The sequence below is a fragment of the Stylophora pistillata genome, chromosome 6 (assembly GCF_964205215.1).
Source record: "Stylophora pistillata chromosome 6, jaStyPist1.2, whole genome shotgun sequence".
NCBI lineage: Eukaryota > Metazoa > Cnidaria > Anthozoa > Scleractinia > Pocilloporidae > Stylophora > Stylophora pistillata.
Window position 1 is genome coordinate 6,492,683 of NC_142524.1, and position 24,818 is coordinate 6,517,500.

At 39.0% G+C, this 24,818-nt stretch overlaps 1 protein-coding gene across 2 annotated transcripts; it reads left to right on the plus strand.

Moving 5' to 3' along the window:
• The first annotated feature begins 5 nt into the window (after window positions 1-5).
• LOC111340939 (mucin-like protein) lies at window positions 6-24,159 on the plus strand. 2 transcript variants are annotated; one of them, XM_088762639.1, is made up of 28 exons: window positions 6-377; window positions 4,270-4,568; window positions 4,913-5,048; window positions 7,361-7,474; window positions 7,970-8,086; window positions 8,469-8,585; window positions 9,099-9,212; window positions 9,598-9,711; window positions 10,393-10,518; window positions 11,044-11,192; window positions 11,709-12,101; window positions 12,481-12,581; window positions 12,880-12,978; window positions 13,483-14,036; window positions 14,950-15,171; window positions 15,595-15,927; window positions 16,373-16,627; window positions 16,816-17,012; window positions 17,220-17,556; window positions 17,860-17,985; window positions 18,325-18,447; window positions 18,704-18,823; window positions 19,331-19,453; window positions 20,325-20,453; window positions 20,904-21,019; window positions 21,455-21,561; window positions 21,817-22,224; window positions 23,129-24,159. In XM_088762639.1, the coding sequence occupies exons 1-28, from the start codon at window positions 296-298 to the stop codon at window positions 23,262-23,264; spliced, it is 5,247 nt and encodes a 1,748-aa protein (XP_088618765.1). In that variant the 5' UTR covers window positions 6-295; the 3' UTR covers window positions 23,265-24,159. The 2 variants fall into 2 exon arrangements, with proteins under 2 accessions (XP_088618765.1, XP_088618766.1); XM_088762640.1 differs by lacking the exon at window positions 8,469-8,585 and having other exon boundaries at window positions 7-377.
• Window positions 24,160-24,818: the final 659 nt, after the last annotated feature.

A 24,818-nucleotide genomic window follows, 5' to 3' on the forward strand; every position in this document is an offset into this window, starting at 1 on the left:
TGAGCTCGCCAACCGCTTTGAGTGGATAATACCTCAGTGACACACCAAGAATTGTCATAACAAAATTTCACAGGTTTTGCGCACAAACTTAAACATTGTCACCCAAAAATCTATCTGGTGACGAATTAGGCAACATTACACGTTTGTAATATCCTCACTTCCCGTATTCGTTTCTTCGTTTACCCAAGATTACACCGTGTTTCAATTGAACAAGAAGTAGCTTCGCAGGAGAAAGCTCACACCACATTTTCTCGGCTAAAAGCAAGTCACTCATCGAGTACTCATCACACGCGAAATGGTCAAGAAACCAAGATTCCCTGAGTTTGCCATTTTTTTCTTGGCGCTGATGTGCTTGGCATCTCTAAATCTTTGCGAAGGTAACGTTTTCTGTTTCCTCTTCTTAGTCGTAAAATTATTCAAAGACGCAAAAGTTTCTTCATTAGGAGTATCATGAAAGTAGTGTTTGTAATCCATCCGAGGTGCTTGTATTCTGTTCAGCGTTATCAAGAATTTAAAACCTATTTTCCTGCACGCAAGAGATAAAAGTGTTTACGCTTTAAAGGAAACCCGATCGAATATAACAAGGTATTTCACGCATACAGCTTTACCACCAACTGTTAGAAAACTCCATTTTTTTCGTTGTTTTTCTTTGAAGTGGTCTTCGATGCAGGCCATCAGTTCAAAACTAATTCACAAAACTGCGACAGCTCTAGCGACGGTTCACTTATTCGAATTACGTTATTGCTGGTCACGGACGGGGTCGTTTGAATAACTGATTATTTTCCCACACAAACAAGTAATATCCCTTAGATTTCATTCCCTAAATTTTCCAGGCGAGGAAGTTTCATTTAGAGGCATGATTGTGCTCCCTCCTTACTAAGCAAACAAGAATTCCAAAGCAATATAATATGAAACTTTATATGATCTTAAGAGACAGTTCTCTTGAGCTTTCCTATTGAATTCTAACCACAAAAACTGAGTGAGAGATAATAGTTCAAGCGTGCTCTCCTTATAGATAAATACAAGAAATATAATTTGCTATGGCTTGTAAAACAAATTCAAGATTTAAATCACTTCGTGATTTTGAGCTGCGGTTCTTGTCAATCTCATTGAGATATCTTTAGGAGGAAAATAAATATATATTTATATGTATACAAAAAAACATATCCCAAATTTTTTCGGTATTGTCTATTCCAAAACAAACTTTTCAAAGGCTATGCAAATATCGAAAGAAGTTGACCGATTACGCCGTTTGAAGAATTAAAATATGCTCAGTTGTACTTCATAGAAGATTCGAGAAACACATTTTGCGCGTGATGCTAGACGCATATTAGAAGTCGGCGGTTTGACACTTGTAAAATTTCTTAAATTTTCTTATAAATATCCTGTGTAACAAGAAAATTTTCTAAATTTGCGTGTTAAGAACGGTTTCAAGCCGTTTCAAATGAGCATGCTATTTGAAATTTTTCTTTAAGGAACACAACATAATACCGAGGTTGCTCGGCGACATGTTTGTTACAACACGAAAATAAATCCACGGAATACAACATCTGCCATTCTGAAAAACATGAAACTCTACAACTCAAAACTAATCCTCTGAGAAAAAAAAAATTGCCTAAGGCAAGATACACTTAAGTGACTGCAAATAATTCTTTTTTCCAATTGTTTTTTTGCGGTCAAATTCTTTGTTTCATGCGACCACGCGATGAATAACACTAAAGCAACTTTTCTTGCTAAGCGATGAATATTGAAAATGTTCCTCGGACGATCCATAACAGCATAAGGAAAAGATTTGCCCATTTCGAATGTTCCAAATAATGCTATTTTGATAGTAAAACTGATCAAAATTAATTTTCAGCCGTATTTTTCTTTTCAAAAAAAAAAAGCAATGAGCGAAGGGGTGAAGCAGATGGTTTCTCTGATAGGATTAATAATTCATCATGAGCAAGAATAAGTGAAACTTAAGTGCAGAAACCAGGCAGCTTATTCAATAACATAAAGACGTATTTCATTATTTCGTTTCTGATTTCAACTTCCCGTCATTCCAATAACTTCCGTCGGCGTCGACTACCGCTTGTTGGCATAACATATTTTCACAAAACAACTGCTTAGGACCTATTAGGGAAGCAGGTAACAATCAGTGCCCTAAGCTGCCGGCTTGAAAATACGTTTCGACATGGAAAAATCATTGATTGATTTCCAATTTCTGCAAAGACAGAAGGGAAGACTCTATAACACATCAGATAGTGGAATATAATAGCAACTTCATGAAAGTGATGAATGAACAAAAATTGCAGCCAAAAAGACAGAGAAATAATTTTAAAATATTAAAGGAAAGGTTATGCAATACTTTGGCGACTTAATTAAGCCATCGGAATAGAAAAGAGAAAAAAAGATAAACAAATACTCAATTCATTGTATGATAAAGAGTTCTAGAAAATTCATTGGCATTTTCTGCATTGTTATGAATTTGGATTCCCACTGCTTTTGTTATATCTGAAAATACGCCATTCATCGCTTACTTCATTAAGAAATATGAATGAGTTCCTTGTAAAATGGTACAAAGGAATATGTATCCAATTAGAACATTGTAAACCTTGCCGATAGCGAAATACAAATGATTAAGAGAAATTGGTGTTGAAACAAAATCATCTCAAGATAGCATTCTTACATACAATAATGAGCGTTGTCACGAATGGTGCTGTTAACAATGTATTCCGCAGTAATTCTAGTTTGTCGTTGAGTCGTGCGTTATGGTGCGTTTTCCACTTCGAAATCTGTTTTAAACGACTGGCCCTGTGCGATGCTGATTATTGCAGCTTTCAAAGTAATCAGATTTTGGGGAAATTTCCTTGGCGCGAAGAACATCTAACTATCCTTACTAACAGCATTGTAATTTAGGTTCTCGCTTTATAATTTCACAAACTATAGCTCGAAAAAGAGTTCTGATAAAGTTAAGGGCTGAAAAATAAACTCAGTGGAGCTCAGTTTTTAGGCTAGGCTAATTTTATTAGTGGAAACTTTCTGCTTATTCCAATACAAGTAATCCAAACAATTGTGGCAGCGTTTACAATTGTCAATTTACAAAACGAACTAATAACAGTATTCCAAAGCACCTTAGCAATTTCACTAAAAAATAATATTCCCTAATGCTAAGTGAAGATTGTTGAATAGTCTCTTCGACTTGGTCTCTGGAATTATCCAACAATATTCACTTCGCCTTCGGCAAATAATTGTGAAATTTTCAGAAATCGAAGATTGTTATCCTAATCCTTGGGAAAACGGTGCAACTTGTACATGTACTGATGGAGTAAATGACTAAAATGAGGGGGGCATTGGTGTCTACTGAGAAACCGAAGAAATTAGTTAAAAACCGAAAACCGCATGCAAAACCGTCTAACCGATCAATTTTCACATCTCAGTTGTCAATTCGTAATTGATCTTACTGACTGTGGTTGCAAGTGGAGCAACATAGGTTTCGCAGCTATTCGAGATCAGCAGAGGCGTATAACTGCTGCTCAGATCGAAGAGAAACTGGAACCCCAATATGAAAGACCGAAAAAGCACATGACGAAAACCGAAAACTAAATGCTGAAAAAGGAAAATCCGCATAACACAATGGGCAAAAAAACCGTAAAACCAACGTTTTTTGGCACAAAAACCGAAAAAAGCGATCTAAAAAATAGCCAAAACCGCAAAACCACAGACCCCAATGCCCCCCTCTATAACTGTACCTATATGACTGGCTACTATGGCACTAAGAACTGTTCGCAAAGCATGATAGATTATTTCTGCTATCTCCTAACGTAGGCACGATAGACTAAAACAAAACTGGAATTTTTCTTTTAATGATTCCTACTCCTGGGTTTTCGCCTAATCCATTATACGGCTTTCCCTCTGCCATAACATTATTGAAACTTTCAAATTAAATCGGTTTATTGACATGTTTCCTTGTTGCCAACAACATGTGATTATTCCTACTAACAGCATTAACATTTAGGTTCTCACTTCATCAGTTACACAAACTAAAGATTGAACTACCCTTCAACAGCTAGTGCAGAGTTCTGATAAAGTTAAGGCTGTGTAAAATTTGAAACTTACTGAAGCTCAGATTTTATGTTTGGTAAAATCTGTATATTTACTTCGTGTTCATTGGTTTCATCGATCCCCGAGTTACATTCAACTGATCATTTCCGCTGGTGTATTTCACATTTGTCCATGTCAAATTCTCGAAAAATTAAGCGTATTTGTTTGATTGCAATCGTTCAGGTGCGTGTTATGACACTCCCGTTGGCGTTCGTGATGAACTGAAAGTGATTCCTGATGGAAACATGTCTGCAAGCTCGAACCTCGCCAATTTTTCAGCCTCAGATGGTCGCCTGGCTGGAACTGGTGCCTGGTGTCCAAATGTTAGTGACAATGATCCATATCTTACGATATACCTGGGACAAAGCTACGTAATATGCGGCGTCGAGGTGCAAGGAAAACCTGGCGCTTCAGAGTCTACAAACTTTACACTCAAGTATTCCACAGACGGTACAAACTTTAGCGATGTTGACTCAGGGCAGGTAAATAGTTGAATAAATAATTAAATGACTGGTGTCGACGTCCTAACTACTTAACGTCTCCCAAACCATTTTCATTACAATTTCTGAAAGCCTCGAGGCTACTGTTGGTATCATTTACCTTTGTCGCCAGTGTCTTAGCAGCCTAAAAACTTTGATCAGGCGTGTGCGTCCATCTATTGGCCATATATTTACAATAGATTGTTCCTAATGAGTATTCGATACCAAAAGGGTTTTCATTTAACAAAAAGACTTAGAAGATAAGTAATAGCTTGATTTTCCCTTAATTCTTTTTTTCCTTTTTTTTTGTGAGTTTTGAAATATTAACACTTTGGATATCTCTCCAGATCTTTTACGCCTCCTCAGCTGGTGGTGACGTCACTACATTTCATACTCTGAACACATCCGTAACTGCGACACATCTGCGGTTTGAGCCAGTTTCCAACGACACATGCCTAAGAGTAGAGTTATACGCTGTTCCAGGTACGTTTCAAAGCATGATAATCTGATCATAATGTATTTTATATAACGAGAGTGTGATAAAATAGAAACGGAAACAGCCTGAAGCGCGAGTGATCAAACGAATGATTACATTTTTGCTTCTGATTAACCGAAAAATACATGTGGTACACGTTTTCAAGACTGATCGCAGAGTGTAATATAACAAAGCCAACGCAATCCAACATAAGTCTTGACACCCAATATGCCATTTCCGAGTTTCCTTTGGCCTTTTTTAAAACGAGTCCTGGTGCTCATCCTTTCATGTGATGATAAATTTTCATTCACATGTAAATTAAACTCATTTCCACAAGAATGGTTCGGCACCAGGCCTCGTTTTGAATAAGAGGCCAAAAGTAATTTGAAAATAGCCTATAGGATATAACTATGAGACCAACTACAGCAAAGTGGCTGAGGTGGGGAAAGGGAGGAGAAGCCCTGAACTTGAATCATGGATTGTCTACTAAAATATGGCAGTCCGATCACACAGAGTCATTACTTTTCGAGTTTCGGAATTGTCGAAAATATTGAATTACGAAATAATATTTAAAAATGAATCATGAATTTCGAAACAAAATTGCTAATGGCTCAAGAATCGTTGAGCCGAAGGAAAAAAGGCAGAAATCATGACTCTGCAAGATCAAGTGATTCCTCGTCCCTCTCCTCCCTCGCCATTTACCACCGATGATGAGATTCGTTTTAATTGTTTTGTTGCTTCCTTTTATCTTAGAGAGTGTTTCTGTCACTTGCCAAGCGTCCAACATCTTGGTAGCGATTCAAAAATCATTATTTACTGATACCGATGCTGCTTTTGCCGCGAATAAGCTTACTCTCAAGGACAGCGACTGTCGAGCCACTAATGGTTCAAATACTTATGACTTTAACATTACCTTTGGGACATGCCAAACTGCACTTACTATCTCAAACGATGATAAATTTATATTTTACAACAACGTTGTCTTCGATACTAAAGCAGAACCGGACAGTGCAGAATTCAACATCATTTGCACTTATTCAAGTAAATAAAACAACAAACATATGAAACACATATATATGAACTGCGGTTATGAAACGTATATGTGCACGATCCTTCGCAGTAAAGCACTATTTAAGCAATAGTGAAAATCAGATCTGAAAAAAAAATTCAGGCCTGTACGGGATTCGAACCACTGACTTCTGCGATACTAGTGTAGCGCTCTACCAATTGAGCTAACAAGCCAACTGGGAGCAGGCCATCAAATTAATTCGACATAAACCCGTAGATGATAAATCAAACAACAAACATATGAAATACATATATATGAACTGCGGTTATAAAACGTATATGTGCACGATCCTTCGCAGTAAAGCACTATTTAAGCAATAGTGAAAGTCTAAATCCCACAGGGATCAACGAACGCTTTTCATTCCACTTGTTTATTCTTGTTTTTCTCGTTGCCATGTTCCCACCAATAACGTAGCTCCATTCTCTGCCTTTAAAAGCACACACAACCCACAATTCCTCTCTTCGCTCCGACGAAGGGCTAACGATCGAAACGTCAGCTTTTGTAATCGTTACGGTGGCCAATTTACCACTTCAACTTTGTTGATATATCCAAATTATTTCGTTACTCCCACCGACGCAGCCCCAAACAGTTTCTTTCGAAACTATCAGCCTTTATTCCTATGAGTAGATTCGTCATGTTCCACGCGGTTTAATGAAAACATGGTGTTTCAAATTGCTTAAAGAATAGAGGTTACCGAGATGAAATTTTGGGGTAATGTATCTCTGAATTTTATTTCACTGGGAGTGAAAGTTTCACTCAAATACTCACATGGGATTAGGAGTGCAATCGATTCTAAACGTTTCACCGTCTGACGGTCACCCTAGCTTACTGTTTGACTTCTTCCCCGAAGTACTGTGTAGCAGGGCCTCTACAAACTCGCTTCTCGTTTTCTTGCCAAATCCTAAAGCTGTCTTTTGCTTGTGACCCATGTAAAATGGCAGCTTTCCATCCCTGCAAGATGACCTCTTTTCAATGGCCTTTCTATCGCAAACGCGGAATGAAACGACAAAAAGTACGTAGCAGATAGACGATAGACACCTAACGAAACTAGTTGATGGTATAAAAAGCCAGTTCTTGATCACGATTGCAAATATTTAGTCGTATAATAGTATACACACGGTAAGCTTTGCATTTCTGTTTTACGGAAAATGTTGAGAATGGCAGGTAACCCTGCAATGCATCCTGGTTGGACGTGGCCCAATAACCATCGGTTGTAAAACTGACTGATTTTGATTTCGGTATTTTTTTCAGATATCGATGACTGCGAATCTTATCCATGCCAAAACAATGGAACCTGTACTGATGCACTGAATAACTATACCTGTACTTGCAATGCTTCCTTCGAGGGGGAAAACTGCGAGCAAGGTATAGTAGCGTTTTCATCAGGTGCCAGCTAATTGTAAAATCCACTTGTCCCAGCTCTTGCCTCGTTAATCAGTTTGACTTTCGGCACCAAATCAAAACGAATATCCTAAGATATGCAGGTGTACACACAGGAAAAAAAATCTTTCCCCCACCCCCACCCCCCTACCCCCTTCCTTGGCTAAAGGATCTCCCACTGAACTGTTTGGAATACTAAACGAATCTTCGAGTTTTTAGATCGAAAAAGCAAACTACAATATTTCAACAACTCGACGGTGTTGGGGAGGAGTAGCTGAAACACAAGTCCAATCTCTCGAAGGGCTCTGAACATTAGGAAGAGGAAAAGTTAATGTGCCGAAACCAAAACACAAAATATGCCATATACTGTTGTTCTCATTGTGAAGGCGATCTTCGTATCCTAGGGTTACAGTAGCTTTAAGGTAGTTTTAAAAACGATGCTTAACGTCTGGCATAGTTAATTTTGGCCATATTTTTCAGCTTTTGTTGATGACTGTGATCCCAATCCTTGTGAAAACGGTGGAAACTGTACTGATGCTTTCAATGACTTCTCCTGTGAATGCGAACCTGCCTTCGAAGGAAAAATCTGCGATGAAAGTATGATCAAAGTTTTCCTTGTAAACTTCCAGCCAACCGTACAACTCAAAGATAAAAATCCTCCATAGTTAAAATCTTCAGATGATTTCTGTTATAAGCGGAGTGAGAACAATGTCGTGCTGTTACAGAGAACCTCGACTAGGAAATCACACCTTAATTTTATTAATTTTCCACTTCAAAGTTAGTCACTGTTAGTCATCATTAACTTACACATGGAGAAAGGAATACGCAATAAAACAGACGACATGATTTAATTCCCTCGACATGGCGGTCTCCCTTGACTCGACTGCTTTTTGGAAACATCCCACCTTTTTGAATTTTGAGTTTTGAAGGTCAGGTATTTTCAAGACAACGTGAAATTAATCCTTGCCATGTTTTTAAGGTTTTGTAGATGACTGTGCTTCTGGTCCGTGCAAAAACGGTGCAAACTGTTCTGATGCATTTAATGACTATATCTGTACCTGTGCCGCTGGCTACGGCGGGAAGGACTGCGACCAGAGTAAAAACTCAAAATTGTATACTGACGATACTTAGTCTCCCCAGCTCCTGAGTGCTGGCCAACTAAAGGCACCGAATGGGGAAAAGAAGAATCCGAAATTTCAAAGAGATGCAAAACTAACTTCGTTATTGATTCTGAGGTTTCTGAAAATTTGCTTACACGGTGAAACTGACTTGAAACATATGACAACCTCCGCGTAAAAAGTCTCAACACCATTCAACGTATATTCGAATGCCTTCCTAATAATACATTCGCATCCAAAAATTTAAGACTGGCAACCAAGTAAATGTATTAGAGCCTTCTCTGAAGATGAGTGAGACGATTCTCTTTTTCAAAAACAAAATTTTTCAAACGGAAGCAAGTGCCTGAGAAAGCTCGATTGGTTCTCTTTTTAAAGTCGTCTTAAACCAAAGAATGAGGCGTAGACGAAAGCAAGAATGTCTCAGATTCAAATGACGAATTTTAGCAATTCTTTCATCATAGTCAATAAGAAATTTTGACGATATTTTTCAGATATCGATGACTGTGACCCTAATCCATGCGAAAATGGAGGAACCTGTACAGATGAAATAAATGATTACAACTGTACCTGTGTGCCTGGTTACAATGGAAAAGACTGCGAAAACAGTATGAGAATTTTGTCCATAAAATTCTTACTAACTTGGCAAAGTTACATGTAGATACTTTCGATAAGAATAACTTTTGGCTCCTGGTATGTGCAATATACACCGGGTTAAAAATGTTCTTCGGCAACTGTACTACGACAAACAGAACTCTGATCCTTAAGCTTAAGTCTCGAATGAAAAGTTACAGATGGAAACACCATTAGACTACAAGTAAATGACAGAAGTAAGAATAAAAAGCGTACCAGTGACATCTATTTAGGGATATTGTAAACGGCTACGAGAAGCTAGATGGGTTCACAGTCTTATGTCATAATGCTATAAATTTTTTAGGATAGGTCAAAGATCCAATGCATAGACTTTATTTTGCGTTGTGATTATTTTTTCAGATGTGAATGAATGCGCCTCCAGCCCCTGCCAAAACAACGGGACCTGTACAGATCTTATAAATGACTATACCTGTAACTGTACAGTCGGATTTATTGGGAAAAACTGCGACCTCGGTATGACAGATTCTTTTCAATTTCTTACATTGTGGGTCAATAAAGAACCCATACACTTGTCACCCAACTTTGTTGCATAGACTTCTAATACAAAAATATGGGCAATAGTTAGTTTTTAACCCACGACTTTAAAGACACCGGAACGAAATCGCCCAAGTATTCCTACTATAATTTTTAAAATACCAAACGAGGCGGCATACTCTGGACACACCCCCTTTCGGAAACTTCTGTTAGCGCAACAGAAGTTTTCAAAAAAAGGAGACACGTCCAATCTAACGAAATTAACTTTGATGATAGCAGAAAAAATGGCCATAGAACCTTTACATCATTTACTTCCATTAAAAGATGCTATTCCTGGACGGAAAAAATTATTTTATGATCCCTATATCTCTCATCTCTAATGAAAGTGGAGTACCATTGCAGAATAAACTTCCCTCAGTACATAAGGAATGTTATGTGCTGTAATCTGTAGGAAATGATGATAATGAAACAGACGTTAAGGAACTATTTAGCCTTTTCACCATGCTTACCTTCATGCCTTTTCCCGTTCTCTCTATGATACTCGCTGTCTTCTCTATGATACTATGTTTAAAACGCTGAGAAGATGGATGAAATAAAAATGTAGGATGGGCGGTATAAATCTACCAAACTATCTCACTGCGATTCTTTGTTATCTGATAGTTGATCCTTGCTATAATACCAATCCATGTGAAAACGACGGGCAGTGTTTTGTGGATGATAACCACGAGTTCTTCTGTGTCTGTCCAATTCCTAAAGCCTACGCAGGGAGAAATTGCAGTAAACCAGGTAAGAAATGAGAGCCCTTTCCTTTCATAATCTTTTCCATTCAATTCACCGGGTTTCTCACCGTCGATATGGAGCTTTGCTCAAGGCCCTCAACCAAAAAAATGGGAAGCAACACGTTTGCTTACGACTTTAAGACAATATTTCAATGATCTAAGCATGTAACAGCTCAAATAACCCATTACATTAGGCCACATCTCATGATCTCCTGGCGGAAAATGAAGAGGCCTTATTGCCAACACGCCGAGCACTACATGTGAAAGATCTAAGTCTCGATCGGAGGAAATGTTGCGTTGTGTTCTTTGGTGCCCATCTCCTCTCTGAAGATTAGACCGTTACGATAAAACTCTTCTTCGTGGAAAGTTGCTAAGTGGCTGAGGGAACGTGGTAAGAAGGTGACACCGTCCCGGAGGAGTTAGCGATATGCCCCTTTATGCTAAATGTAAGTTATCCTCTGGCCACAGTGTTTGCCACTTCAGGCTCCGAGGATTTCATCCCCTTAACTAATCTGAAACATTTTTCACACAGTTGACTGTTTCTGGAATAAAATGTATCCTTACGGAAAAGAACAGAACGACACGGAGATGGATGTGAGATTGATCCGCGAAGAGCTGTGTACGGAAATAATTTACGACTATGGTATCTGGTTCTTTGATGACAAGCACTACGTCTTGTATGTAAGTAGCATGACTTATTCCAGCCCATGCTAAAAAAGTGCAGTCGTAATTTAAAATCAACACTTCAGAGAGCCTCGTCGCTACGAATGAGATTTTTTTTTTTGGCACCTATAAAAGCTAGCGTAAAGGAGATTTTGAAAATCGCTTTCAGCTAGATCACAAATCCCAAAGTAGAAAGCAGACAAGAAAAACGGACAGGAAATCGCAAACCATAAATCCTAAGTCATATTTTGCAAGGTGCACCAAAGGATATGATGGAACTTTACTCAGGGAACAAGGTAATCTGTCCTTCCTGTGGACCGGGGCATGACTTATCGGAGGAGATGACAGAAATAGAAGCCTTTTGAAAATAGTAACTTTTTACTTGCTTTTTTAAAACGTCCAGCAGTTTTCCAAACCTTTTAGAACCATTTTCATCAGCCCTTTGGGGTTTTTTAACACTAATAGCCAAAAAAGAATTTCTACCTTTCTTTACATGAATCCAAAACTAATTATATATTAACATTTTTTTTTTAGATTTGTGCCAATGGAATGATTCGCTTTGATGTAGGCTACGCGAGGCACTTCCCAGTTCCAACCTTTGACACCGAAGAATTCCCGTTCAGAGTCCCAATGTTGTTCCCTTTCTGGTCAAAAATTGACCTCTTCGATTCATTTTGTTCGAGTGAGCAAGACTGCCTTTCGGGCAACATAGATTACGAAAACCGTTCCGCTGTATTCTACAAAGTTTACATGGAAGATAAAGGTGTAATGAATGCATCTCATATTCTATACAAAGCTAGTAAGGACGTCAGAGAAAACTCGGACGACCCGAAGTTCGATTCCTTCACAGCTTCGTGGGTACTCGTGGTGACATGGTTGCGCCTTCGTCCAGAAGAGGAAGAAGAGGGAGATGCCGAAGAAGGAGTTGTAAGTCTTTTAGAGATACCCATACGGTCCTTTAAAATGGAATAATTCTTTCAGCTATCCTCTACTTCCTCTTTCCAGCAGGTTGTCAATGCGAACGCTTTTCGGTCGTATCTGCATTGACTTCGCATCACATGACATGTTGCGATACCGTCGATAGAGAATTTAAGTTACTAATATTGGAATTGTCATTTTAAACGGAAATTAATATAGAACGTTAGTATAGTTGTTATATTACTGAAACAAATTTTTAAACTTAAGTGAAGGTCTAATGCCGACATCACTTCGGAAAAAGTACTTTAATCCTTTAAGGAATCATATTTTGACACAAACCAGTAACAATAGCCTAACAAGTAATGCGTTCGTTTCTTATGGATTTCAGACTAATACATTCCAAGCGGTGCTCATCACTGATGGAACCTACACATTTCTAAAGTACCATTACCCTTGCAACGCCCTTCAGTGGGCATCGCCGAAATTTTAGTAAGTATAAAACGAGGAAACATTTCTAAAAGTCATGCTGAAGGAAGGTAATTCTTTGTAACTTGTAAAGGATGGGTGCAAATTGAGGCAGTGTCTAGCTCAAGAACACAACACAGTGACTTTGGAAAGAGCTATGGTTCCAAAGTTTCGATGCGCAGACCAACACGCTGCCGCGGTATATGTCGAGCGTCTAAACCTCGTATCATGAAGGGTTGCACGTTTTCCGCTGCATTTTAGAGACACGTGTAGTTCGCAAATACAGTTTAACATATTACTAAGGAAATCATTTTCTCTTCAGTGAATTGTTTCCGACCGAGTTTTCCGGCTATCCTGTGGCAGGCATAAACGCTGGTGATGGAAATCTGGAAGATACGGAGCGATTCTTTAGCCTCGAAGGGTAAACTTCTTCACCAAATATGGTCCCTAAACATAAGAGGTTTGACTGCCATTGACCAAAACACCACCTCAGATGGAGCTTTTTTTTATCAAATCCAGTCTTCTCAACAAAACAAAAACAAAACAAAACAAAACTTGGATTGTTTTTTCCCCCTGAGCTTGTACCAGGAAACTTACGCCACTCTCTCAACAACCATTTCAACAACGATGAGATGCAAATCTACGAACCATTCTAAGTTATTTCTAAAGAAAACTTTCCTTTCAAACGCACATTCTCATGAATACGGCTAGTCTTATCATGATGAGCGTACGCCATGACCTACTACAGCTTGACTTGAACAGCCAGGTGTGTTTTTATAATTAGATTTTTCCTTTCTTACTTTGTTGTAACTTCAATTGCCAAATATCGGCAGTATCCTTTTGGGTTAAGTTCGTATTTGATCAATCTGTCCCCGCAATCGCAGTACGCTCTTCACAACTTCGATTCTGATTGTTTCTCTTGTAGGTCGGCTTCTCCAGGGATAACGAGCCTCGACCTGGGGAAAGAAAATGCAGACAAAGACGGAGAGTATTTCTTTAGACTTGAACGCAGAACAGGCGACGACCCTGAAACAAAATGCAGGAAGTGGTCTGACTGGCAAGAAACAAATCTAAAACCCGAGATTTCGATCGCTGATAACTTTATCCCAGGTTGTCCCTGTACATTTGACCAAGCGTTTTTTTCTACCTCCTTTTTTCTAACTTTCTTCCCTGCGCCATTCAGCATTTGTTTCGAAAGCATTTCCGATCTCCTGTTCAACAAGGTTGTTGACAGCAGTTCCGCAAACGGATTTATTTTTCGAAAGTGTTGCTATTCGACTTTCTTTGAAGACTTTGGTGCGATTCTTACGGACAGCAATGATGCCGGAAGTTTAGAAGTTCTTTACAGAAATAAGCCGGAAGATTTACTGGATGATGCAGAAGCAAAACAGGCATGCTGCGTCGACTCTTTCAGCTGCCAGTTGTACGACGATCTGCGCCCAACAGATGATTGTAGAAGTTTCTTTATTCCCCCGAGACGTAAGTTAGTAGTTTTCTAAAGAAGTATTCACGGACGAGAAGAGATGTATTGTGTAAATGTAGGATCCTTCAAAAAATTTTAAATAACCACCATAGCCTGATATGAAAATTTGAAAACAATGACCTGCATTAGAATTGCACTCCAGGCGTATTCTTGGAACGCATAGCGACGAATGGTCCTTGCTACTGATATCAAAGCAGGAAGCAGCTCTTAATCATTTGACTCCTATGGGTGAGCAGCAACTCATTTATCTCTACATTTTCACTACTGAATCAAACATAAGGGTTATAAGAATACATGCAATGACTACTCCGTCAATGCTATCAGGCTGGCAAAGCACAGATGGGAAGGTCACATAGCACGGCTGTCAGATAATAGACGGACCATTAGAGCAACGGAGTGTGCACCCCAAGAGATTGGACCAGAAAACAGGGTCGTCCAAAAACACGATGGAGGGATGATCTCACCAGACGTACAGCTGGGACCTGCATGGTCGAGATTGGCTAAAATCAGATACCTGTGAGATCATTCCAGGGAGAGGTTCCTTCGCCGGGAGTGAATTTACCCCTGATGATGATGATGATAATGATGATGATGATGATGATGATGATGATGATGATGATGATGATGATGATGATGATGACTACTCCGGCACTCGGGAGGCTCTTGATTCTAAAACAAATTCCCCTTGAAAAAACCTTAGGAAATGCTTTAGGGAATAAGTGTAACGATGTTAGAGTGTGAAGAGATAAGTTTCCTGGTTTTTCAAGGCAAGCATTAAATGTCACATTATCGGAGATGGCTACAGACGCATTTTTTTCAGTCCATTTACGAGAGTTGAGCTGTATTTCGAAAAGTTCATAATGTAGAGTTTTTTTTCCTCATGTTTAAAAAGCTACCCTCTCATTCTAGGTTGGTTTTGGGGAGATCCACACTTTAAAACACTAGACGATAAAAACTACACGTTTAACGGTGTTGGGGAATACACAATGGTTGATGGTAAAGACGGCAAGTTTAAGCTTCAAGCAAGAACTGTACTGGCTCCGGGAAATCTCAGCATAGCTACGGTGTTCTCTGCTGGTGCTGCTCAAGAAAATGGAAGCAGCAAAGTCGAAGTTAGAGTCAAAAGTGGAGGTAAGATTTTTGCAGGTCATATCAATTAACTCATTAAGTTGTATTAAGCAATCTTTCTCAAGAACCTGCATGACAGGCAATACAGCTTTATGCAATCGCAGCATTTTTTTTTTTACGCTCGAGAAACGAAAAATGTTCAATCCGAAAAAGGGATAACCTAAAATTTTGCCTAACTGACAGATTATTTATACCAAACTGTACCCTACTCCACAACGGGTAGTCTTTAGAAGGCCCACTTGTTCTTAAGGTGACTATCTCTAGCCAGGAGTCTAAACGGTTACCGCGAGCTTTCGGTAAAATTTTGACGAAATGCTGAGGGGTTAACCGGTTAAGGACTGGCATTGCATCCCTGAAAGGTGCTTGTGGACGTGTAAGCTGATTTAAGACTTAACCATTTGTATATGTTTTGCTCTCAACGTGCAGGTGGAGTGCAAATGTATATCAATGGTGCACTGTATGCCGGCCTCGATAATCTGACATCTGTTAGCAAGGACATCGGAGGAAACCTGAGGGCGGCCAAAAAGAATCCTGGCTGCGTTGAGGTGACCTTCAAGAGTGGATCAGGTGTTGAATTCTGTGAAGCCAAGGGCATGATGTCATTTGTGGTGACCTTGGGTAACGAGTTCCTCAACAACACAAAAGGGCTTCTGGGAACTTACAATAACAATCCAGATGACGACTTCACTCTGCCGAATGGGAATGTTTTGGATCCAAATAGCAATTCCTCGACTATTCATTATGATTTCGGTTTGAAGTGTAAGTATTGCAAAATTTAAGAATCCGACAAGTTCGTTTCAAGAAGAGATAACTGAAAAGGGTGTTCTGTGAGTCTTGAATCGAAGTTTGAAACAACAACGCGTGGGGAGGTATTAGGGAACTGAGATTGTACTCTATGGGTCCCACCCTGCAACACACTGGACTTGTTCTCCGTTGTCCCGAGTTAAAGCCCTTGATCGCGCTTTGTATATAACCAACTGGTCTACCTCCCACCTGCTGGGGCTTTTAAAAGCTTCGAAACGTTTCTTCTCGGAATTAAAAAGCAGGGAAGAAATTGAGTTAGAGCACCATGGAAACAAGTCTTCTTATCACCATAAATGTTTGCTTTCTCCCCGTTGACGCTGTTTAGTCCTATTTAGTCATAGTTTTATTAATTTATCAGTCATTCACCATTGACATATTCTACCTACTTACTCTTACTTAGGGCAAATAACAGCCGATGAATCCTTGTTCACTTACGGCCCTAATGAAAGCGTTCACACATTCGCCAATGCAAGCTTCAAACCCATGTTTGTCGAGGAAATAAAGTGGGCGGACAATGCCACTCAGCAGGCAGCAGAGAAAGCTTGTGGGGATGACGCAGTGTGTCTCTTTGATGCTGCTTCTACGAATGATGTTTCCATAGGAACCAACAGCAAAGATGTAAACGTGAAGTTGGTAAAGGAGAACGAAAAACTTGGTAAGTTATGGCATCGTTCAGTATAACTGGCTGGATTTGCTACTTTATACCCTTAAGATTTATCTTGCCGGTCAATATCACAGATACGTTTTTACTACGATAACTCTCATCCATATCTGCAACGGCATGGGTTGAATAGAATGACAAATTATGGTCTCAAATTTAACTTATATGTTATCATTCTACAGCGAACTTCCCCCCCAGATTTACTTACGTTCCATCAGTCATCCAAGCCACAGTTGGGGAAGTCCTGTGGGTCAACGTCACTGCTAAAGATAACAACACTTTTACCTTCAACGTCATTAAAAAGCCACAAGGAGCAACGTTTACTACAGTGGGCAAGAATCTTCTCAACTTTACCTGGAATGTAACTTCTAAAGAAAAGGTAGACCTATTCTTATTTCTAATTCTAATTATGAGTAGCGCCTCGTCGTATCTTCCTTTGTCCTGATGGGCCCTCATGACAAGTTATGTTTTGGTTACAAGTTACTTAATCAAACATTGTTCAATCCCGACTATTTGAACTGTAGCGCTTTGTACTTTTGCTTGGAAGCTAAAGGACTTAACACATTTATGTGGCGTTATCCGTCAGGTCAAATTCTCGTTCACGGCAACAGACGAGTTCAACGCCTCCGTAAGCCACACGCCCACTATCAAAATGTGCGCCTGCGAAAATAATGGCCAGTGTGTCAAACCAGCGCAGGGCGACAAGTTAAACAATGACAGTAAATTCATCATCCAAGGCTGCACATGTAAACCGGGATTCACTGGCAGGTTCTGTGAGAGTGATATTGATGCTTGTAAAGTGAACGGACACCCTTGCTTCAAGGGCGTCACGTGTACCGATAAACCGGCGCCGGCTAACCTAACAGGTTTTAACTGTGGATCCTGTCCAACAGGGTATTCTGGAAATGGCATCAAATGTCCTGGTGAGTAAATAGTCAGGCTTTTTTTAAGAGTTTTCGCAGCTAACAAATGCTTAATTACTCTCTCATTTTTTTTCTGGACTCACAAGGATTTAGACACCATCCATAACATAGAGTGACTGTAGCATGATGGAGTCGTTTTTATATGAACTTCACTAAGATTCGATGTGATTCTGTGCGGAAAAGATTCCAAAATATCTAAGGAAAAATTACCCTTATAAAGACCACAAATTCTCCAATAATAAAGATTCAGAACCAATCAGTTCAAAATTCAGAAGAGATCTTTCGGATGTTTTTCGTATTTAGACATCGATGAATGCAAGAATAACTCAGCGAACCAATGCCAACAGCAGTGTGTCAATAACCCTGGCTCATACAGTTGTAAATGCAACTCTGGCTTCAAGTTGAACAGCAACGGATTCGCCTGTGATGGTAAGTTGAACGGAGACTGTGAGACCCAGAGGTAAAACATGAGTCAAAAGTAGTCATGACCAGCGAACAAATTTGTACAAGCTAAAATCGTACAATTCCTGGGAACAAAAATATGGTGCCTACTTTGTTCTAAGAAGTTCAAAGAGCTGACTGAATAAACCATGCTAACGTCGCTTATTCAAGATAATCTGCATGAATAAACAAACGTATTAGGTTACGTTGTTAATTACGAATTTCTCCAGAATTCATTCCAAGGTGAAGAATTGTTATCTACGTTCGACGATTTCTCAGTCTGGTTTCTTGCTGAACATATTTCTTGTGAAACATTTCTTTCCTAAGACATCAACGAATGTGAACCCATCAGTGATTGCATGCACCAATGCAACAACACGGAAGGAAGCTACGAATGCTACTGCAATGAATTCTTCGAGGTTGATCCGAGCAACCCTAAGGCCTGCAGACGTAAGTTGAATTGTAACGCAGTTTATAAATCCTCTCTGCATGATTGTTCTGTAATGACTCAGTTTTACTTGCATTGAAAGCTTGCTTTAAGGTTGATTACAATGAGAAACCTGAGAAGTTCTAGGCATCAACGTTAAACTGTTAAACTTGTTAGTTTTCCCTTAAAGATGTGCATGAAAACATCCTGTATGCTGCTCGGGAAAATATCATTTTCTAGAGATGAAACAAACTGAGTCCTTTGTATCTTTTACTTTAGCATCCAATCCCTGCAATAACAGCGACTGCGAGCAAATCTGTTTTAAAGGACAAGGCGATACACAAGCCTGTGACTGTAATGCGGGATATAAATTAGCTAATGACAAAAAAACATGTGAAGGTAAGACAAAAAAATAACAAAATTTCTTGCATCACTTACATGTCAAATTTACCAAAGGAAACTTTTATTTTTGGTTACTTCTATTTGGGGCTACTTTTTTAAAACATTTGCTTATTGGTCTTCGTATCTCCAACGGTCATTGAAGAAACACTCCCATTCAAAGGACACTTGGCAAGGTCTTACTCACTTTCAAATATGCTAGGTTGGAATCGTTTGACGACTAGAATTGTTTTGATAATGATGCCTGAGAAAAAATGAAAGATAAGCGTTTTCAGATGGAAAATGCCCAAAATGGCGAAAAGCAACCAAAATGGAAGTGCATGGAAAAGGAAGTGAAAGATTAACCATGATTTCAAAGGACAAACGAAAAAAATCTTAATTTTTTTTAACATGTACAAAGACCACAATGTGGCTCCTCCGAGATAACCATGGAAGCGAGGTTGCTGTGTGAGAATTGTTTCGCAAGATATCCATAATAAAAACCTAATCTTTGTTATTTTGTGGTAGATATTGACGAATGCAAGATCGAAGGTGTTAAATGCACTCAGAAATGCGAGAACAAAGTGCCTGGATACGATTGCAAGTGTTATCCGGGATTTAAACTCGACGCAGATGGCTTCACTTGCTCTGGTAATAAGTCTGAAACTTGTCAAAGAAAGCTAAATTATATCGAGCTTGACCAGGAGACTAAGTACTTTTATAGACCTCAATTCCAGGCGGAATCCATTTCAAGTTATTTCAGACTCAAGTAACCTAGTCTCAAAGGGACAATGTTGGAAAAAAGAAGACACATTGTATGGAGTATCCCCATGCGCAGAGTTCACGACTTAGAATTATTTAATTTTAAATCTTTCTTGGGGAGCGGGGATGACGCAGTAGTGGGAGCACTAACCTTGTACATGTACTACTGTGGCTCAGATTGGATTCCCGGCTTGAGCTTGCTGTTGCTTTATTGTTGGTTTATCTTTTGGCTCTCGTTCTTGTTCCGAGGGTTTTTCTCGGGTCCGAGGGTTTTCCTCCCTCCACAAAAACCAACATTCCAAATTTCAAAGTGACTTGGAAAGAGTTGACTAGAAAAGCCACCTCGTGGAACATCAACTGCTAAATTCCAATTTTCACTGTTATCACCGAGGGTGATCTAAAGAGGACTCCCTATGGAGTAAGGTCTATATGGTCAGATGATGGGATTTTTTTCTCTACCATCTTCCGTCATGCAGATTTTATTTAGTTTTCTAAAGCAATCGTTGTCTGGTTTATGCATACACATTAAAGGCGCTCATGTATGCATGATTATGCAGCCAAACTTGAGGAAAAAATCGCATAATAGTTAAAAGATTCGTTTTTAAAACGTTGTTTCGTTTGGACGTCAATTTGTACTTTATAGTACTTTACTGACTGTAACGCAGACTTTCGTGTTCGGCGTTTTTCCCGAAAAACTTCGATTCGGAGGAACTTTCTCGGCTATAAACAAAAAAATTACCCTAAATATTTTTTATTTCAGATATCAATGAATGCTTGAACTCATCATTATTCAGTTGTCCTGGAAAATCACGCGTCTGTGAAAACATCCCGGGTAATTACACATGCAAGTGCCAGAACGGACTGTTCTACATAAACGAAACGTGCACAGGTGAGACGCTACACAAGAATTGTGTAGGTGGTAACAAGACCCTTTTCACCCTTGTGAAGAGAAGTCAAGATCTTTTTTATCGTAAGAAATAGATCAGATTTCGAGGGAAACCTCCCGCTTGAACAATGGATGAAAATCAATGTTACGCAATGTAAATCGATTCCCATTATGTGAGCGTGCCAGCAGATTTTGCCGGTTGATCATTATCAATTTTGATCGTTTGACTGGTTCATCATTTTCCAGTTGCATGGATCGATTTTTACTACAACAATGTGCAGTTTAACACAATAAATTCTAATCGAGCCCCCAAAAAAATAGTAATAAGAATATTTAATAACGAACAGTGTAGAATGAAAGAGTCGGAACTGCAAATACACCCACAAAGACTTTAACGAGCCCGAAAATGAAATACTATTACGATGCTTAATATGTTTCTCTTTGGTGGTTCAGCCCTCAAACCAGGAGAAAAACCACCCGAGCCGACAATTCCACCGCCAAAGGCAGCATCCGAGACTGAAAAACAGAACGCACTCGAAATAAAGCTACAAAGTATGACAAGGAAGCAAGTAAGTATTTTACCATCCTACTCCAGATAACGGCGGAAGACATATGAGGTATTCAGTCTCCTTTACAGAGAGCTGTCTAAATGTGAAAGGATCATACAACACCTTTCTACCACATGGAATGTCAATTTTTTTTTGTCGTTCCTTTGTGTGTAAACAGAGGACTTTCCTCGAAATTTTACCCTGCTAATCTCCGTCATTTTTAAAAATATGCTCCAAACCCTCCTTGCTGCACCAAAAAGGTTGTATAGAATTGCCTTTTCACGTTACAGTCATTTTTCATAGCAATGTAGGAATATCTTCCCCCTTGTTTGCGGCGTTTTTATTTTTAGCATACAGTACTCTATGATTATGTTAAGGCGCCACCCCAGACTGCCTCAGGTGTACATTGCTGTGTCGATCTCACGTTCTTGTTCCTTTACGTTTGATAATTTACAGTACAACGCGTCCGTGGATGAAAATTTCAGAACAACATGCGCCAAATCAGCTGATACTTTCTGCCAGAATGATAAAGCAGCATGTGGAATCATAAGCAAACGGAGAAGGTACTTTTCCTAAAAATGTTTGAGAAAATAGGCGATAATTTGTCACCAAAATTATCAATGTTTTATTAGCAAAGTAGTTATTAGGTTCCACATTGTGTCCATACCCAAAGAGGAGGTCAAGCGCTTTTTGCGCCGGTGACCGATGTAGATACGTATGGATGTGACCGATGTATGTACAACCCCAAGTCCGTCTATCCGTTTTACAGTGTTGAAGGGTAATTATAATTACACCAACCTCCTAATTTTTTTTTGCAGGCGATCTATAGCTATCATTACCAAAGATAACGTTCACTTGCTACCAGGCTTCCCGGTAGAGGAAGGCAACTCCTTGAAGATTGCGTTCTACATCGTACTACCGTCATTCCTTAAGAGTATTGGCGTCATTCCGGTGAATGCCCTTGCGACTGTGATAAACAACACTAAATCAGAACTAGAACAGGTGTTTGGAGTTCCAATATCTGAAATTAAATTAGTAATCGTGCCCACAACCCTGAGTCCACCCACTACCACTTCCAATGTGACCACTGTACCTCCAACCACAACGACTCAACCAGTTACCATCACCACCACGGAGAAGACAAGTGACGACTGGAAGTGGATCGTTATCGGAGTCTGTGTCGGAGTGGCGGTCATTGTTATTATTGTTGTCATCGTCTTGTGTGTGTAAGTTCATTTATAAAATAACTGGGATACTACAAGCGCCCTAATTGGTTAAAAAAAACATTAATTGCACTGGTAAAGCCTTCGTTATTTAATAACTAAGGTGAAAATATACCCTTGTTCTCCCAGCATTCCGCGCGGGTTCTGACGTTGGTAAACCGATACAAAGTGCTGTCTATTGCATAAATAGTTTTCGTCAACATATTCTCGATAATAAGGCATCAGTGCATGTGTTTTGGGTGTATAGGCCCCTAAACGTAGGTAATTGCTATGATAATAATGATAATATGTGATGCAGAAAAACGACTTTGACAAAACTGAAAACACCATCGTAAATTTATACAAAATCTCCAGGTAACCACCAAGGGAGGCCATCTCCATTGTCGATAAGTTTGTGATTAAATTGTAGAGAAGCTAGGCGAACCAGTGATGGATATTGAGAGAGAATTCTAAATGTTAGAACTTTGTTTCAATATTTTAAACTATCTTAAAGTAGTATTCTTGTTTATTATATGGCTGTGTCTCACAAGGACTGGGAACTATCTAGTTCACGAATTTGATTGGCTGAAATCAATATTGAAAGTGGTCTAGATTTTCCCATCTAGACCGGCATCTAGACCGGCATCTAGACCGGTCTAGAAAAAAAAGGTACAAAGAATATAAAAAATTGGCGTATAAAACACAGCCATATAATAAACATCTTATTAACCGAGCTAGGTCGGTTAATAAGAACTAAGTCATAACTGTAAGTTTGACTTCTTGTAGTCAAATTCGTAGTTATGATTTTCTCGTAAGCAGCTTTCTCTTAAGTTAACACTCTGCAATCTAGATATCTTACGCCTAATTCTGATGATAGCTCATATTGAATCCACCTCATGCTTCCATACTCCTTTTTTTCTCTCTTCAGGAAAAAACAAAAGAGTTCATTAAAACTAATTACTAGTCATCAAGCCTTACGGGCATCAGATGAAAATTACAACCAGGGAGCTGTCAATCATGGACACGAGATGACAGTCTATCATGGACAGCAGCCAATGGTATAAATCACACCAGTGGAACCCACAAACTGTTACAGTGTTCCTGGTGAATGCACTGGATTTTCAAGATCGAAAGATTTACAAAAGCACTTAGAAAAATGAGCACAAAACACGTGGGACGTCGATTTGGAAAAATCTAAAACTTAAAAAGTTTATCCAGGCTTCGGAACTGCTTCTAATTCTCAGAATCGTCGTTCAGAGGGTTATTTACAGTTTTTCTCATCGTGAAATAGTCGAATTCTGAGGTCCAAAGGCGGGTTAAAATTTCAATTTTGATTAATTGAGCTGATAAGTTGGGTATGTTGGATAAACATCAAATGCTAAGAATATATGAAAAATCATATATTTGATGGTTAAACATCGTCATGAAAAACGATACCCAATCGCAAAAATACCAAAAACCAGAGAACCTTTTTATATATATATAACTCATAAAAGCTGATTTCTGAACTAAGTCAAACACAAAATGAACAATGTTCTATCGTAATTTCATCCAGTATAAAGTACTCTTAACCATTGCGAGAGTGGCTACAAAGCTATTTTGACCATTGAAAAATTGAAAGACAAGAGAATATTCTGAATTACTGTAGTTTGTAAGGCAGGATTTATGTTTAGGACGGCAACTTAAGCGGGTATAAAGTTCTTTAACCCTCAATATATTTGTCAGACCGAAACATCACAAAATTCGGTTTGAAGGTATTTTACAGTTTAAGTAGCAGCGTCTCGAGAGAGGCCCAAGCCCCATAAGCTGTACATATTTTTCAGCAGTTCACGTACATCATGATTGGAAATGTCCATTTGGGACTAGTATTTCACTGTGTAAGAAGTATTTCCGTACACAAAGAACTACACTGTAGTTACGCTTTAGATACAACAATAAAACCCAACAAATAGGTGTTAACTTCTCTTAATTACGTACCCGCGTGGCCATGTAATATCTTCTATTTATAATTTCTTAGCTGCCCTCTGCAAAAGAACAACGACAAATTAATCACCAAGATTTGCGCGGTCTGAGAGCGGAAACTCTGAAGGCAAAACTTAAGAGCGAACGTTACCAACGGTCAAACATTTGGTGGCAACAACCAAAAAATCGATTCGGCTCATATTCTCAAGTTAGGGAGGCCTTATGGTGAAACAAAGCACTGCATACTTCGTTTGGCTGAATATCGATTTATTTTCGAGAAAATCGATAATAACTGAATTTCGACCGAATGCCGCTTTTGAAGCTCAAAATTTCAGACAAATCTCGGAGCGTCACGCCACGAATTGAAAACACTTGGACCGATAAAAACTACCAAATCTTAAAAAACAACATCAATACATATGTTGACAGCAATTTGAGCAATTCTTGATCGTTTATTTACACAATCTAAATAATTGAATTTAACCGACCTTCTTCTAACAAGATTTAAAAAAGTTCAAAAGTAACCCGTTATTTAACTATGTGCTATACAAAATAATCGACTGAAAATCTGGCTTTTGGAAGGCGAAGTGTGGTTCTTTCCGATCTCCAAAGGATTTTTTGGGGAATGATTCAGTGCGATTTAATCAAATTTTAAA